General features: G+C 40.5%; 1 protein-coding gene across 7 annotated transcripts in view; it reads right to left on the reverse strand.

Moving 5' to 3' along the window:
• RUNX1T1 (RUNX1 translocation partner 1) overlaps nucleotides 1–18,887 on the reverse strand; it is a 153,798-nt gene that overhangs the window by 36,656 nt on the left and 98,255 nt on the right. For all 7 annotated transcript variants that reach the window (XM_018058202.1, XM_018058200.1, XM_018058204.1 and 4 more), the window contains 2 exons: nucleotides 13,927–14,108; nucleotides 1,831–2,078 (listed from right to left, as the gene is read on the reverse strand). In XM_018058202.1, the coding sequence (XP_017913691.1) occupies nucleotides 1,831–2,078; nucleotides 13,927–14,108 (430 nt within the window). The remainder of the gene's footprint in view (nucleotides 1–1,830; nucleotides 2,079–13,926; nucleotides 14,109–18,887) is intronic.

Consider the following 18,887-nt stretch of genomic DNA (forward strand, 5'->3'; position numbering starts at 1 on the left):
CTCGTGTCCACAAGCCTGTCCTCTGTGTCTGAGTATGACCATTTTTATATTCTCAAAATAACAGCCTGATGTAACACCATAATTTGTTACTCATACATCAAGACTTTACTTTAAAACACACTAAACTCCGCCAGACTTCAGGGATGGTTAAGTAGTTGCATATATTTATAGAGATTAGCACTATTAGTTTTATAAGCTATATTTCATGAAATAGAACTTACTGCCTAACAAATAGGCCATTTCCTACCACCTACAAAATAGGGTATCTTGAATTGATCTTACAATGACCTGGTGACTCCACCTCTATTTGAAAATGAGCAATCATGGTTTGAGAGCATTCGTCATCAACAAATGGCAAGGCTTTGTTTGAAAGGAAGTTGTTATCGCATTTGATTTCAGGGTCAAAATATCAATCCAGACAGAGAAAAAACATAACCATTTTTGAGAGCTCTTCGAAATGGTACCTTGGGGAACATCAGACAGAGTGACTGTTAAAAAGGCATAAGTCACATGCTTAGTTATTTGTCTGACACACTTTATAAATGCACAAAGTGACTACCATGGGGAAGTGAGGCTGCTATTTTTCTATCTCACAGCCAGGCCCCCCATCACCCCTGCCCTCAACCTGACTCACACTTTCTGTTTTCTAAACATTCGGAGGGCTGGGTTTTCTAAGGCAAAAAGAGACAGAAGTCTGACATAAACCTCTGCTCACCACGCTCCCTCTGCCTGGGGCTATAAAAGCCTCTGTCCTACCCCTCAGGTGGGCAACTGGCCAGGCTTCCTGAGTCCTGTGACCCCTCAACTCCAGGTCCTGCTTTTCCACTTGGCCTCCATCCTGTGATGCTTCCAGCATCTTACCCACCAGACCATCTGGGCCAGGCAAGTTTTTCAGCAACCAGCTAAGAAGAAAAGCAGGCCTGGCACGGACACAGGGGATGGAAAAAGATGAGAAAGACGGCTGAGTGTGGCTCTCCATTTATCACTAGCTTGACTCGCCAAAGATACACAGTTAAAGAAGTCCCAGGAACAAGAGCGGTGTTCCGACGCGATCACCTCAAACACTGACTGTGCATCAAAGCTTACCTATTTGTCTTCCTTCTCATTTTTCATGGCAAGCACCGGTTCTTTAGAAGGCCATGTCTCCTAAATGCTTCACTTCCAACAGTTTTGTGCAAAAAAAGAATGAACACTGGCAAACAGGACACATATTTACCCAAACTCATTCCTTCTTCGGTATTCTGATCTTTGGCCAAACTGTCAACACCAAATTGAATCACTAGCACTTCCATGTTGGAAAAAAAAAGTACTAAATCAGTCCTCAAAGAACATCTGCTGACTTAAGTCATAGACATAATACCATATCATATTTTTCAAATACAGACTATCACAGAGACTGGGAAAACCAAAATGAACTTTGAGACTATCTGAAAATAAAAGATAACAATGAACGAAACTGATTTGGTAAAAAATAGTTGTGGCAGGCCAACTACATATGAAATCTCTCACACTTAAAAAAAAAAATGCACTAAACACTTAATTTGTGTTTGTTAACACAGTTGACCTGTCTGGGGTCAGCAGATACACACCCTTCGGAAAATAAATAAATAAATAAATAACCGGCTGTCACAAAGATTATAAGTAAGAGAAAACACAGCTGTTGAAAGAGATATTAACACCAACGAAGTTTTCTCATAAAGGAGACATTAGACCAGGAAGAAGTATTTTTACCCCATCACAGATTTCAAGCCTGAAGTTTAGCTGAGCAGTAAGGATGCAAGTCTTGGAGCACACCATCTCCTAAGAATTGAAGAGATCCTTCAGTCTTACCCATAGGTCTGTTTCTGTCCCTGAGGTCCCTGTGGCTGGGGTGTCGATAGGAGTCCCTGTAGTGGTGGGCAATGGCCATATCATCCAAACGGTAATGCTGCGGTGGAGGGGTGGGGTGAGGCAGGCCATTCGGCTGGTAGGATAAGCCGTTATTTGGACTGTACCGCTGGCCTGGGCTAATAGTGCACGGCCGCTTGCTTGGATGTTCTGAGTGCAAAGGCTCTCTGTCAAAGCCATTTTCTTTGGTTCTGAGGGAGGAAGAAAAAGAGGTGTTTTTTTTTTTTTTTCCTTCTTTTCATAATGGACTCAGAAAGCAGCACAGTTCAGATACCTGGAACCTGTAATATAAACAGAATATTCTTTTTGCTGGTCAGAAATTTTCTAAACTCAGCTGCCTAGACCTGTGAGGATTCACTGAAACCCAGGCGGAGGCCTCAATGATCCCACGGCTGCACAAAGGTGAAAAGGTTCCACTTTTCATCAAATCCGTAAACATCTTTCAGTTGAGGCGTGTATGGTTTGGTCACAAATAAGAGGAAGCCTGCTCTCTCCTCCGTAGATAACATTTTCCTTCAAAAGTGAACACTTGATTTCTAACAAATTACCCTCGGATCAACTGTATCTGGCAATTCATCAAGGTACAACAGCATCACTCTTCAGTTCTCTGGGTACATCTATTGCACTGATCCAACCTGGCATCTGACTTCTATGAGCTGTATTGTTCAATACAGTACCCACACGTGGCTGCTTAAATTACAAGTGAATTAACACTAAATAAAGTTTAAAATTCAGTTCTCAGGTATCAACAGCCACATTGCACGTGTTTAGTTGCTGCCTACCGCTAGTGACTATTGTATTGTACAACACAGATACAGATTTCCACGATCTCAGAAAATTCTATTCAAAAGCACGGATCAAACTGAATTAACGCAAATAAAACAATGTAATGTCTCAGACTGACATTTCCTTGGGCCACCAAGATAATCAGCAGTCATACAGAGCTAAAGTTGAGGAAACACACGTGCAGACGCAGCAGGGGCCTGCCTGAGGCCATCAGATCTTAGGCCAGGGCAGGCACACCCTCTCTGCCTTTCATCATGTGATACACAAAACTCTGGACATGTCTTTCAGAAGGAACACAGTCTGTAAATGAGACCTGATAACCGCTCTAACATTCTTAAACAGAAAGTAGGGTCAAAGAAATATTTTCTGGCTGAATGTGTCTCTAGGAGATTAACTCAATATATTCGGTAAGATAGGAACATGGCACATGCAGTTTGACTGGAGGCACAGCTCCCAAACTAATTTTTACCTAGCAGCTGGCTCTCCTCACAAGACCATCAGGCTATTCTTAACCAGTGGCAGCATCTCTTTTTCCTGGGAAATGTCCCCCTAAGAATTTGACCAAGTCACAGAAGCAGCAGATTTCTGCAAGCTTTTTTTTTAACCATTGGACTGCCAGGGAATTTCCATCTTCATCCCTTTTTTGATTGTAGGTGGGTTAGACTTAAAGACTTTAAGAGACTTTTCCCACTTTCCTAGTGCCCAGGGATAGCCTTTGATTAAACTGGAGGGATCTGAGTGGAAATTGACTGGACAACAGAGATCATTAGGGGCAAGAGGCATCTACGATGAACCGTCCTTTATGCCCCGTTAGGCATACACCACCAGCACACACCAGTTAAGAACGACAAAGGAGTTACAGGTGAAGGTGCAGGCACGTTAAGAACTGGGGGAAACTGCAGACGTCAATGGGAAATGAATACATGCCCAGCCCATGCTGGAGGAAGATGCTCTGCAACCAGGAGACTGTCCAACGCTGGAAATGCCAGCAGGGCACGGTTCTCACGGGAGTATCCAACAGAAGTCTCAGTGCCGCTCCTGTCAAAGGGTCGACCCTCAAATATCCTAACTCCACACATACTGATCACTGACCGGACTAAAGGGTCTCAAACATTATCTAAACGTATTGCTTAAAATAATTTTTAAAAGTGAACAGAAGATTTCTAGATGTATCTTCTAAGAGGATAATTATGTGATTCTCATCTGTATTTCCATATCCTACACATTTCTGAACAATATATTTCAACAGTCAATGCATAAGTATTTCCAGCATAAATCAGAAAATACTGAAGACTATTAGTAGCTATGAACATAATGTCAACACAGCACCTACCTTACTGGCAGTGTGGTGTAGTGGAAAGAGCACTGGACTGGGAGTCAAGAGACCTGAGATTTAGTCCTGGCTCTTCCACGACTAGCTGTGTGACCTTGGGCAAGCCACTTAACCTCTCTGGACCTCAGTTTGCTCATCTGTAAAATGAAAGGGTTGGACTAGATCAGTGGTTTTCAAACTGTGTCACCTGAAATGCTTAGGGATTCTGCTGGCAATAAAGAGCTTTTACCCCAACAATCAAGATTTAAAGGACCAGAGGAACCCACTTATCATTTTAATCTATTTTAACAGTTTCATTTTTTAAGGAAAAAGTCAGCTGCTGAAAGCAAGTTTGAAAACCACTGGACTAGGATGATTTCTGAGGTCCTTTCTAGTTTGAAAACTCTGCAATTCAATTATTCTATATTTATTTCTAAATGCCATTTGCACAACACAGGAAATACAGCCAATATTGTATAATAACTATGCAAGTGGAGTATAGCCTTTAAAAATTATAATTCGCTATGTTGTATACCTGAAACTTTATAAGTTTTCACATCAACTATACCTCTATCTCAGAGAAGGCAATGGCAACCCACTCCAGTACTCTTGCCTGGAAAATCCCATGGACGGAGGAGCCTGGTGGGCTGCAGTCCATGCGGTCGCTAGGAGTCAGACACGACTGAAGGACTTTACTTTCACTTTTCACTTTCATGCATTGGAGAAGAAAATGGCAACCCACTCCAGTGTTTTTGCCTGGAGAATCCCAGGGACAGGGGAGCCTGGTGGGCTGCCGTCTATGGGGTCACACAGAGTCGGACATGACTAAAGTGACTTAGCAATACCTCTGTTTAAATAAGTGAATAATTTTGTAGAATGTCATGGTTATGTAGATCGAAACACACAAAGTTGATGGTGTACTAGCCAAATTATGGCTAAGTCAACCATTTGAACCAACAGAGAACTTCTTTGTGCTTTGAACAGTATATTATTTATAGCTGATTTTTTATGCAGAAATAGAAAATATCCTCTAAATATCTTTTAGCAGCCTAAATATATAAACATAAAATCATTTCTAAATACCCAATTGTGTCAAAACCAATTCAGCTCACTGGTTTTGTGTCTCCTTGTTCAAAGATAATAAAAACATACATCACTGGAAGAAATCGTACTAGTTTCAAAGTAGCTGGATATGTTACTTAACTTTGCCGGCAGGTCAGCCTTCTGATCAGTGCTATTACTTCAGCGAGCCCACACTGAAGCTTCGTTTCCCTCCTAAAACAAGGACAGTAAGGTCCTAAGAAGCAGAGCTAGCTCCTGGGTCTATCCTGTCATTTCTGTCATACCCCTGCAAGGACAGTCGCTATTCTGGGTCTCATAACTCTTGTAACAATTCAAACAATAAAGCTCATCGCTTCACAAAGGGAGGGCAATATTTTAGCAGAAAAGCATTCAAACATTAAAACAGCCCATAGAAACAAAGGTATGAAAAGCCTTCCTGGTACTTCCTCCAATCACTCATGGCTACTTATAAAGCCAACCCTCCTTAAAGGATGTTATGTCCATATAAGCTAACCAAAACAACTTAACTGCTATTTGTTTATCTGCTTCTTAGAAATGCTTACAACTACCAACATGTCATTGCTTGGGGGCAAATTCTAAATTTGTATGTTTATTTGTTACCTTCTCAAAATGTGTTAGGCAAAACTAACAAATATCCATTGTCCCATACCAACATACTCTCAAAATGACCCCAATTCTAGTAGGAAGTCTGTCACATCTCATGGGTTTCTGGAAGGCAGTTTTTTTGGTTTGCTTTTATTTTCTATCTCCTTTTCACAAGAAAGTTTTCTGAATATAACCTACTTCAACATTTAGATCCCAATCACTTTCCTCTCAGGGTCTGTGGTTGTCAGAGGACTCTTCAGGACTCAGCTGTGTGACCTTGAGATAAATTGGGAAAGTTAACTTTCTGGCTTGAGTTTCTTGCCCAGTAAAATGAAACTAATAGGAAATAAACCATGTTTTAAAAAAACAAACAAACAAACCAAAAAAAACACTTAAGAGACAACTTAATTGACACCTTATCCCACTTCAGGCTGTTTTCTCAGCTCCTCGCCAGAGAGGCTGTAAACTGATTTATTTGAGAAAAAAAAGCTTTTTAAAAAACTTTCCTCTATATAAAATACTTTAAATGTCATAATTGGCTAGTATGCACTGATGATCCCTTAGTAACATGGAAATGAGGAAGAATGAAGAAAAAATATTATTAAGATCATGGCAATAATCAGAATAAGAGGACCAAGCAATCTCCTGCATGACAGGAACACAAAGGTTTTTTTCTGAGATTAAAATGTTTTTTAAATGGGGAAAACAGCACTATAAAGATTATTCTAGGGAAACGCAAATTGGTACAGCGTAATAAAGCTAAGAATGGCAAGGAAGAAACTTAAAAAGTCAGTCCTGTTACAAATAAACACCTGCCTTAGGTACTGACTTCTCCCTTTGACCACAGGTATTTCAAACGGCACATGTCTAAACCGACCTTGTCTTTCTCTGATACTTCCAACACCAGCCAATTATGCCACCTTCTACTTAGCCACCAAAATAGAAACTAGAAGTCACTCTATAACTCTGCAGAGTTATATTCTCTAACCTTCTGCTCCAAATCAAGTCCTGCTGTTAGTCTCTTCTCTGGCACAGGTCGTTCTGCCCCACCTAAGACACTTTATCTTAGCTCCATCACACCACTGTCTCTGCAGGCCTCTCAGTCAGAGCCAGGGCTCAGATATTGCCTGAGTTCTTTTTTTTTTTAAACTTTACTTTCGTGTTTTAGAAAGCAGTCTATGCCTAAATCTCAGGAGGTGACAATTCTGTTGAAGAAAAGCTCAAAGACATAAATGACTTAATCTTAAACAAATGTCCCTTTCCTTTTCTAATAAATGCAGTTTGTTAAGGTTTCCACAGAAGGACTAGACAGTAGAATTAAAGGGCAGGGGGAGAAGAGTCATTTATGGCATCGTATTTTCAAAACCCAACTCAGTACACAGTCTCTTCAGGAAATAGGTGAGTTCAGATAAGAATTTTACATAACCACCTTCTAGCGGTGTTGAATAATGCATCTGAAGCAAAATACATTACAGATTCCCCTGCTACCTTAAAAAGAAAATCAGACCTGATTCTTCAGGACAACCTGTGGGGATTTCTGTGTTTGTAGAAATATCACCCTGTAGGAAGTGGGATGTTTAGATGGTGAAAAGCAGCGCCGAGTGACACAGCGCTACTTTGCCACACAGAAAGAAGTGCCTTCCAGCTCGCTACTGCTAAACCACCACCCGGGAGATTACTTCCTGAGACGAGGGCTGACAGCTTCTGGAGTAAGTAAGATGGATGCAGGTGGATGCTGGCCAGTCTGGATAAAATCACCATAACTGGAACTTTAAGGATTACAATATACAGGTTCCCAGAGCTTTCTCTCCCCGAAGGAGAAGGTGGAAAGCTTTGGACACAAGTCCCTGGAGCTCTCCATCTGCTGGCCAACCTGCCTGGGAGTGGCTGTCCCCTCATCTTTGCTCATTTCTGGCCACTGTTGAAGTAGTCAGCTGCTACTGCTCCCGCTATCTGGAACTATGCTTTCTTATTCTAATCTGTCATCTATACATCCCAATTGGAGGCCTCTAGTTTTTCGTTAGTGAATCAATCGCGGCACTTTGTTCCTGAGCTGTTTTCACGGATGTGGGTGTTTCAGGGATGCATCTTTTAAAATGACAGAAAGTAAATAAGAAAGCAAAAAAGACTCTTGGGGGAGAGATCATTTGCTACACTACTAAAAATGACTGTATTCAGTTTAATTTGGATTATTTGTTGAACTAGTGTTTTATTGTTGCTTTTTTGTTTGTGGTGTTTTGCTTTGTTTATTTTTATACAGCTGGCATGTGTGACATGCATTATCTGGAGCTTAACTGGACATACCAAAATAAGCAAGACATGATTCCCAACACGGATTATGGTTTAGCATTAGACTTAAATTCCTTTTCAAAGTGTGCTAGCAAGAAAGTCTTTGCCATGTGTGAGCATGCTAAGTCGCTTCAGTCGTGTCTGACTCTTCCAAGTCTATGGACTATAGTTTCCCCAGGCTCCTCTGTGCATGGGATTCTCCAGGCAGGAATATTGGGAGTGGGTTGCCATTCCCTTCTCCAGGGGCTCTTTCTGACCCAGGGATGGAACCTGGGTCTCCTGTTCTGCAGATGGATTCTGTACCATCTGAACCACCAGGGAAGCCAAACTTCTACCATAAACACAGTTTAATAAGAGATACAAGGCTTCAATTCTGTTACATAGGACCTGAACTCGGCAGGTACCATTAAAAAGAGTACAAAAATGGTATGGGAGATCAGAAGCAGACAAAGCCACTCCAGAAGGTACATTTGAAAGAACAGGGGCTATGCAGTTGCTTTCAAATTTTGGCTTTGCTATTTGCAGGCCCTATGAACTCACGAGGCTTAATCTCTACATGTGTCACAAGACGGCTATTTCAGAGCTACTGAGCGGACTGTATGAGAGAATCTACATAAAGAGTCTAACACGTACTTGGCATTCAACAGCTTAAAGCGCTTGCTTTTCAAGCTGAGGTGTTCAGAGGCTATGGTATTACAAACATAGTTATAAGAGCATGGGGAACTAAAGTTAGAGAACCCAGGAGCTAGAATCCCATCCATGCCTCTTACAAGCCATGTGAGCTCAGATATATTATCCAGTCAGGCTGAATCTATGCAAAGTCAACACTGAGGCCAGAACAGGGAGACCAAAATGTTCTAGACAGCTATGTAATCTTCCTCATCATGTAAACACTATTTCACTAGAAGCCTCCACAACTGATGTGATTATTATAAAAAAAAAAAAAAGTCATTTCTACAGGAATGATGCCTCTCTTCTTGCAACTGATGAATGCATAAAAAAATGCAACACGAAACAACAATGTGTGATAGAAATTCCTCATATTTTTCATAGAAAACTGAACACGCTAGATAATAAATATTCAATTCTTATTTGCAGAGTCAATTCGACAAAAATATTGAAATCTCATTCATTTTGCAGTAAAGGAAAAAATGGACCTAACAGGTTCAGCTGCTGTGCACATTGCTGACAAATCTCATATATTCAACAACATGGTTTCAAAACGACTGCCTTATGACCCTGAAACATTCAGTGTTTTCTAATTTACTCAGTAAGGCAGGAAACCAGGCTGACTGTGGATCATCTATCCTTACAAAGATTTACAAAACCTCAGTACATTCAACTGTTACATTTGCTCACATGAGCAATTATAGAGAAGAAATAAATGAGGGAAAGTAAGGAGAAAAAAAGATTTAATTCTTTGTTGAACTTTCCTTATTCACATTCTGCACATTAAAACATATTTTGTGCAACTGGAAGACTTCAGGGATGTATTGATAAATATGCTGATTTCTCCATGAAGAAGTCCTGTAACTTTAAGCAAGTTCTCTGGGTCTCAGTTTCCTCAAAATAAAAGACTGGCCTGGTAAATCCATAAGATCTCTCCCAGCTGACAAATTATACACTTCTAAAACTCAAGAAAATCTAAAAAAAAAGTAATGTTTAATAATTGGGGGTGGAGGAAATACACATTCATGCAACCATGAGGATTTCAAAATAAAAATCAAGATGTGTTCAACTGAGAGTAACTTAAAGCATAATTACATTAAAATGATAATAAAAAATAGATCGATAAAGGGGATTAAGAATTAACGTCAATCACTTGAAAGGGAGAAGAACATAGTGGAGACAGTGTTATCCATATAAGATCAATGATCACTCGATCTGATTTCTTAAGCCAGAAAGTTTCTGCTTCAGAAAAATCACCGTAAGTTGAGAGCACAACTTTAAAGACAAAATGTTGCAACAGCGAAGCGGTGAGAAAAAGAGATCAAATGATAATTAACACACAAAAAACTATCTTTTAAAATGCAGTGATTTTTCTCTATTCTGTAGTCTCAAAAAAACGCAGCCTTTGTCTAACTGCTCTTTCGCTCCTCATCCTACCTGAAACTGTGTCCTCAAGACCATTGGTATGCAGTTTTAAAGAGGGCTCTTAAATTCCAGTCTCTGTTTGAAACTGGTCACTTCATTTAACCAGCTCCGGAAACAGTTCGTATGCCCTTCCTCAGGGTTCCCTGGTGGCTCAGGGGTAAAGAACCTGCCTCCCAATGCAGGAGATGTGGGTTTGATCCCTGGGTCAAGAAGATACCCTGGTGAAGGAAATGGCAACCTGCTCCAATATTCTTGGCTGGGAAATCCCATGGACAGAGGAGCCTGGCGGGCTACAGTCTGTGGGATGACAAAAGAGTCAGGCATAATTCAGTGACTAAACAACAACAACATTCCCTTCCTCAGCTTTTTCCATCACTGAATGGCAAGATGAACAAACTTTTATATACGAACAAAGAATGGAAATCAGAACTTTCTATTAGCTTTCCCTGATAATTTAGGAGAAAAAAAAATAGCATGATTTTAAAATGAACTGTCTTCTTTCTCATTTGGGTTCTAAGTTATTCTACCACAGACCTACAAATCTAGTATGTTGTTCAGGGACTCACCCTAGAAGTATTTTTAAGAAGAAGTGGAATAAATTTTACTGTTCTGTACAGAAAAAACAGAAAGATTTCAGAGACTTCCCCAGAGTATTCATTTCTCTGTAAATAACAGGAATGCTTTAAAAAAAGAAAAAATATAACCAGTGACAATCATATTTAAGGATGAGAAGTTACATTTGCCAAAATCCATCCCTGAAATACGTGAGGACTATTCAGTAGATTAAATCAGCAGTCGTCACAGAATTTAAACCCCCAAAGTTGTAAACAAAATATAGAGTGCTCTTTTGTTCATGACATGTCATGAACAAATTACCAAAATGTGTTTTCTCCTCAGGTGTCAGTTTTTCCCTCTTTTAGTGACTGATGGTTCCCAGTGTTATTACAGAAACAGATTGATCTTTTTAATGAGCCAGTTTAATAGACTCCAAAATCTCACCGTGGCTGCTCATCCATGTCAGACCATATGCACCAACAAAACATTCAGTAAAACAAAAAAGGCTCTGCTGTCAGACAGCTCCATACTCTATAAAATTTCATATAGTGATCTGGATATACAGATAAATAACCGGAGAAGAGAAAAATGCATGTGCAAACAAGATGCAGAAAATATATGCAAAGAAATACTGTAGAGGCCCATATTTTCTTGGCTCTGATGAAATTCCCACAAGATACAAATGTATTTACACAACATATTCTCATTACCCTTCCTCCTAACTCTAAGGAAATCCATTTGCCATCTTTCCATTATAGCACACACGTTAGGGTTCCACTTCAAAAAGAATGTTCCAGCCAAAGAGCAACTGTGTGAATTCTGACTCCAGCAACTGTCTATGAATAACCAGAGGGGAACAAGACTAAAGGGCTTTTAAGAAAGTTCTATCTGACTGAACACAAACAAGCATGCATACACAGTTACACATCTTCGCAACAAAAATGCCGATTTTCTGTGGAATTCATACAGAAGTTTCTACATCGATGTTAGCACCTTGGGAAGCTTACCTCAATACTGTTCAAGAAACGTCTAAAGTTACAGGATATTCACATATGAAACACTAGGACAGAAACAGTGGACCGAGGGCTGAAAATATAGAGAAGTAGATAAACCAAGTTTTTATTCTGCCTGTTATAGTTACTTAGCATTTAAAGTTTCTAGAATAGATTGTGTCCGTGTCTAATGTTGGCTATAGGATTATCTCCACATTCATCACAGTCATCTAAACCTTTCTCTGTTATCCCTTCCTCCACCCAAATAAACGTCCTCCTTCCCAATTTTCCTTCTAGTCTCTCCCTAACTTCCTTTACTTCACTGTCCTGGGAAAATGGAGCTAAAGCATCTCAGTACCAGCACACCGGGCTGATTCCCTTCAGCGTAAAAGGTTAGGATCAGAAAGGAATACAAATGTGAATCATCTATCCTTGGGCTGCCTCCTGGTTTTCAGCATCACGTGGACATGTCACTCAGACACCTGGATTAAGCACTGCCTTTGAAGCTAAAGTACCAAATGCTTAAATATGACTACGAAAACATAGCTTGCAAAAATAAGAAAGTAGCACTGTTGGTAGGTCACGGAAGGAGGTTGGGTCTATAAGATGTCAGAAGTAAACTAACATTTAACCCTTTGCTTTAGGATTTTAAACTGTTAAGAGGTCCCATGTCATGGGGAGAAAAATTCCAGAGATTGTAGCATAAAAACTGCTTAACAGAGGATTATGTAATAACTATATGTAAACTGGCTGACTTTTAATAACATTCTGATTTGCAAAGCAGCTAATACATTTAAGGGTAGCTAAGTCGGTCACAGATAGAAGGAGCGTAAGCTCCTATGAATCTGCGCCAGAGTGTTAACCTTTCAAAGGCAGGTCTACTCTTGCCTGATAAAACGCAGAAAGAGTGAATGGATAAACAGAAAGAGGAATCAAAGCATGTGACAAATACGTTTCTGAATACAGTTTCATTTTAAGATTCTCCATATTTTACAAATGCAAGATGCTAATAAGACTTCATATTTCTGTATTAGAAAATATTTATAAATGAAGCTGAGGTATTCAGGAAACTCATTTTAATAAGGTACATTGGAAGTTTCATGTATATGCCTCATTCAACAACTAATTTGTAAGGTTTCATGGAGAAGGGCTTTATTTTACATTTCCTAGAATTCTCAGTTATGAGAACAGAGTATCTGGTAGAATGAATATTGACTGGTAGATAAAATTTATCAGAAAAAAATGCCACCTATTAGTTCTATTACTTAACTCTTAGATTCATTCAGTTCAACTAGCTTCATTAAAGTTTTCTCTTAGTTCATACAAAATCCAAATTAAACAGCTACTGCACTGTGTTTAGGCCAGATTTCAAAACCATCATGTTCTGAGAAAACTTTGAATAATAAATTATTGGAACAATAAAATATGCATTTTGGATGAATAATATAGTAAATGAGAAGTTTAATACAGGCATACCTTGGAGACGCTATATGTTCAATTGCAGATCATCATGATAAAGCAACTAAAGCCAGTCACATGAAAAATTTTTTTTCCTTCCTAGTGCTCATGAAAGTTCTGTTTACACTATACTATAGTCTCTTAAGCGTACAGTAGCACTATGTATAAAAAGAGTGTATACCTTAATTAAAAAACAATTTATTTCTGAAAAACACCAATGGTTAACATTAAAGATGACCAACCACAGATAACCATAACAAATATAATAATGAAAAAGTTTGAAATATTGTGAGAATTACCGAAACATAACACAGAGACACCAAATAAGCAAATGCTTTTATAAAAATGGTGACAAGAGATGAGTTCCATGCAGGGTTGCCACAAACCTTCAGTTTAAGAGGGAAGGGAAGAAGGGAGAGAGGGGAGAAGGAAGGGCGGGGCGGGGGGAAGGCTGGAAGGAAGGAAGGAAAGCAGTGTCTGTGAAGCGCAATAAAGCACAAAAAAACGTGGGATGCCTGTACTGACTGTGTGTCTAATAAACATCAGTGGCACTTGGCACGTTTGAGTGTCATTCATCTTTACCTTTTACTTTAACATTTCAAGCAACAGTGGTGATGATTTGTGATGCACAGAAAAATCAAGTCACTAGATTGTATAGCTGCAACTATCATAGTGCTGCAGATCAATTAAACAACAACAAAAAAATTACAAGTAACAAAGCTTAACCTGCACAGGCCAGAGACGCATCATTCTGCAACACCCCAGGCCAGAGCAAGATTCCCTGCGGCCCCTCTAGTTTATTTTGCAAGAAGTGTCAGCCAGCAGTTGAAACACTACATGAAACGTGGTCTCATGCGGCCGGTCTGGGGTCCTCCCTGCTCTCACCTGTCTGGAGTTCGCCTCTTCCCGTTTTCGTTCACATCGAGAAGCAGCTCTGAGGAGTCAACAGGTGAGGTGGTGCTGGCATCCAGAAGCAGCTGTTCATGCTGGGCGAGGTACTGGGCAGGGTTCTGTTTGGCCAATCTCGCGCAGTGGAGGAGCTCACGCTGCAGAAGGGGCAAGTTGGCCTGTAAGGGCAGAACAGGAATGAGAGGGTGCCCAGAGGCTCCTTCTAACCAGGGGACCCACTCCACTTTGCAAACACTAGCAGACCGGACCACACAACTCAACTAAAGGAAATGTCGCCAAAAGCTTGCAGTTCCCAGGCACGACTTCCAGCACTGGCTACAGCATGAGCTTCCCTCTGGGCCTCGGTGGATAAGACGCCTGAGGCAGGTCTCACCCCTCCTACCTTCAAGCCCATTAATAACACTGGGAGTGGCGCCTCTTTAGGATTCCTTCATAAACTTTGAGCTTCCCTGGTGGCTCAGACTGTAAAGCCTCTGCTTGCAGTGTGGGAGACCGGGGTTTGATCCCTGGGTCAGGAAGATCCCCTGGAGAAGGAAATGGCAATCCACTCCAGCATTCTTGCATGGAAAATCCCAGGGACGGAGGAGCCTGATAGGCTAGTCCATGGGGTCGCAAAGAGTCGGACACAACTGAGCAACTTCACTTTCACTTTCATAGACTTAGCAGGGCAGGAGGTGGGAGGGAACTTCAAGAGGCAGGGGACACATATATACCTACGGCTGATTCATGTTGATGTATGGCAGAAACCAGCACAATACTGTAAAGCAATTACCACTCAACTAAAAATAAATAAACTAAAAAAGAAAGATTGCATGAAAGCAAAAACAAAAGATGCCTTCATATTTAAACATTGTAAGCTCTACAGGATACCAGATTCCAGCTCCACCTATAAGCAACTGTTGTTTCCCACTGGGAAGATAGATGGTCAGTACCCAAATCAGACTCATTATATTCTTTGCAGCTGAAGATGGAGAAGCTCTATAAAATTAGCAAAAACAAGACCAGAGGCTGGCTGTGGCTCAGATGATGATCTCCTTACTGCAAAAATCAGATTTAAATTGAAGAAAGTAGGGAAGATCACTAGACCATTCAGGTATGACCTAAATCAAAGCCCTTACAATCATACAGTGGAAGTGACAAATAGATTCACCATATTAGACCTGATAGACAGAGTGCCCGAAGAACTATGGAGGGAGGTTCATGACACTGTACAGGAGTCAGTGATCAAAACCATCCCCAAGAAAAAAAAATTCAAAAAGTCAAAATGGCTGTCTGAGGAGGCCTTACAAATAGCTGAGAAAAGAAGAGAAACGAAAGGCAAAGGAAAAAAGGAAAGATATATCCATCTGAAAGCAGAGTTCCAAAGAACAGCAAGGAGAGATTTAAAAAAGCCATTTTAAGTTATCAATGCAAAGAAATAGAGGCAAACAATAGAATGGGAAAGACTAGAGATCTCTTCAGGAAAATTGGAGATACCAAGGGAACATTTCATGCAAAGTAGGGCACAATAAAGGACAGAAACGATATGGACCTAAAAGCAGAAGAAGATATTAAGAAGAGGTGGCAAGAAAACACAGAAGAGCTTTGCAAAAAAGATCTTAATAACCCAGATAACCATGATGGTGTGATCACTCACTGAGAGCCAGACACCCTAGAGTGCAATGTCAAGTGGACCTTAGAAAGCATCACTACGAACATAGCTAGAGGAGGTGATTGAATTCCAGCTGAGCTATTTCAAATCCTAAAAGATGATGCTATTAAAGTGCTGCACTCAATATGCCAGAAAATGTGGAAAACTCAGCGGTGGTCACAAGACGGGAAAAGGTCAGTTATCATTCCAATCCCAAAGAAAGGCAATATCAAAGAATGTTCAAACTACTGCACAATTGCACTCATCTCACATGCTAGCAAAGTAATGCTCAAAATTCTCCAAGCCAAGCTTCAACAGTACATGAAACTGAGAATTTTCAGATGTTCATGTGGACTTAGAAAAGGAAGAGGAACCAGAGATTAAATTGCCAACATCCTTGGATCATAGCAAAAGCAAGTGAGTTCCAGAAAAACATCTACTTCTGCTTCACTGACTATGCTAAAACCTTTGACTGTGTGGATCACAACAAACTGTTGAAAATTCTTAAAGTGATGGGAATACCAGACCACCTGACCTGCCTCTTGAGAAACCTGTATGCAGGGGAAGAAGCAACAGTCAGAACTGGACATGGAACAACAGACTGATTCCAAATTGGGAAAGGAATACATCAAGGCTGCATACTGTCACCCTGCTTATTTAACTTATATGCAGAGTACATTATGTGAAATGCCAGACTGGGTGAAGCACAAGCTGGAATCAAGATTGCTGGGAGAAATATCAATAACCTCCGATATGCAGATGACACCACCCTTATGGCAGAAAGTGAAGAGGAACTAAAGAGCCTCTTGATGAAAATAGAAGAGGAGAGTGGAAAAGCTGGCTTAAAGCTCAACATTCAGAAAACAAAGTTCATGGCAGCCAGTCCCATCACTTTATGGCAAATAGATGGGGAAACAATGGAAACAGTGACAGACTTTATCTTCTTGGGCTCTAAAGTCATTGCAGATGGTGACTGCAGCTATGAAATTAAAAGACGCTTACTCCTTGGAAGAAAAGCTATGACAAACCTAGACAGTGTATAAAAAAGCAGAGACATTACTTTGCTGACAAAGGTCTCTATAGTCAAAGCTGATTTTTCCAGTAGTCAAGTATGGATGTGAAAGTTGGATCATAAAGAAAACTGAGCCCTGGAGAATTGATCTGTTGAACTGTGGTGTTGGAGAAGACTCTTCCTGAGAGTCCCTTGGACTGCAAGGATATCCAACCAGTCAATCCTAAAGAAAATCTGTCCTGAATATTCATTGGAAGGACTGTTGCTGAGGCTGAAGCTCCAATACTTTGGCCACCTGATGTGAATAAGTGACTCATTGGAAAAGATCCTGATGCTGAGAAAGACTGAAGGTGGGAGGAGAAGGGGATGACAGAGGATGAGATGGTTGGATGGCCATCAGCAACTCGATGGATTTGAGCAAGCTCCGGGAGTTGGTGATGGACAGGGAAGACTGGCGTGCTGCAGTCCTTGGGGTCGCAAAGAGTCAGACACAACTGGGCGACTGAACTGAACTGAGGAAGACAGAGGATACATGAAATATACACATAGTTCTATTAACCTTAAAATAGGCTCCCTGATACTTTCAGTTTGGGATCTAGCTACTTATCCAAGTGAAAAAGGCTAATCTATGAAATATCTTTGATCAACTACTAATTTCAAATGAAAAAATAGGGAGATGAACAAAGAAATTGTTGTTAATAATTATTAGATTCATGCATTTCAGTATTGGTCCGAGTCTGCTCAGATATCCTGCTTAAGATTCATGAACAAAGCAGCATATACTTCTAGTTTACAAAGGTAATCCGCTTTCTTTGTATCAGATCTATTCCAAGGATAAATATATATTTAACAGAAGAAATCTTGTGTACCCATCACTGAATCCTCACCAAGCCCAGCATTTGGAAAAAGACTGAGGACGCACTTGTTGACAGATGATTCTGGCAATCTCAAATGGAGTAAGAGGAAAGAAGATGATTTCACATGCAGACAAGCATTAAAACAAAAACCTCAGACTCTGACTCTGAAAACCAAACTTACTCTGACATTATAAATCCAGAGTGCTGTTGCTTTCTCTTCTACGTGTCTTTTAATTTTTTACTTTTTTTTTTTTTTGGAAGGGAGGGGAATAGAATGTATAATATGGAAGTATGAATAGCACTCATTCTCAATAACACAATTCTTCAAAGTCAAAGGAAGATCAATAACATAAGTAACTTTGTAACTCTGGGTTTGGGACTTCCACGGTGGCTCAATGGTAAAGAATTTGCCCGCAATGTGGGAGACCTGGGTTCAATCCCTGGGTTGGGAAGATCCCCTGGAAAAGGAATGGCAACCCACTTCAGTATTCTTGCCTGGGAGAGGAGCCTGGTGGGCTGCAGTCCATGGGGTCACAAGAGTCAGACACGACTTAGCAACTAAACCACCACCACCACAGGGTTGTATCTGTAGAAGCTAAATGCCATGTACACTAATTAAGCCATCGGGTAGAAATGCCTTTCTGAACCAGCTGTCTCAATCTTTGGGTCCAAGTGTCTTAAAAAGAGAGGAAAAATAAATAAATAAAAGCCAAGCCCCCTGGGACGTTAGGCATAGGCACTAGGGCAGGGCTTTCTGAGAGTATTAATCCAGGAGTCACCTCCTAATGAAACCAAAGCACATTTCTGCACAGTGTTTAACACCAGGGTATTTACTAAAGACAAGCATGTATCATACACTAACAATGGAAATGACTTCTTACATGAGAACAATGCTAAGAACCAACCCTTTGCAGTTAGCCTAGAGCACCATGTGTGTAGCATATTCTCAAATATTTTTTAAATCCTCTTTTACCCTCCTTGGGGCTTTTCTGATAGCTCAGTTGGTAAAGAATCTGCCTGCAATGCAGGAGACCCCAGTTTGATTCCTGGGTTGGGAAGATCCGCTGGAGAAGGGATAGGCTACCCACTCCAGTTTTCTTGGGTTTCTCAGACAGTAAAGAATCCGCCTGCAATGCTGGAGACCTGGGTTCGATCCCTGGGTTGGGAAGATCCCCTGGAGAATGGAAAGGCTTCCCACTCCAGTATTCTGGCCTGGAGAATTCCAAGGACCATATAGTCCATGGGGTCGCAAACAGTCGGACACAACTGAGTGACTTTCACTTTCCCCTCCTTAGTGAAGGTAGATTTCAGATTTCATGTGCTATAAAATAAAATGGCAAATCCATTTGAACATTTAAAAAGCTTCTAAGAATCACTCCTAGAGTATAAGATTTAAATTGTCCAAAACATTATACTGTAAACTTCTCTGGCACCATGG

The sequence above is a fragment of the Capra hircus genome, chromosome 14, assembly GCF_001704415.2.
Source record: "Capra hircus breed San Clemente chromosome 14, ASM170441v1, whole genome shotgun sequence".
NCBI lineage: Eukaryota > Metazoa > Chordata > Mammalia > Artiodactyla > Bovidae > Capra > Capra hircus.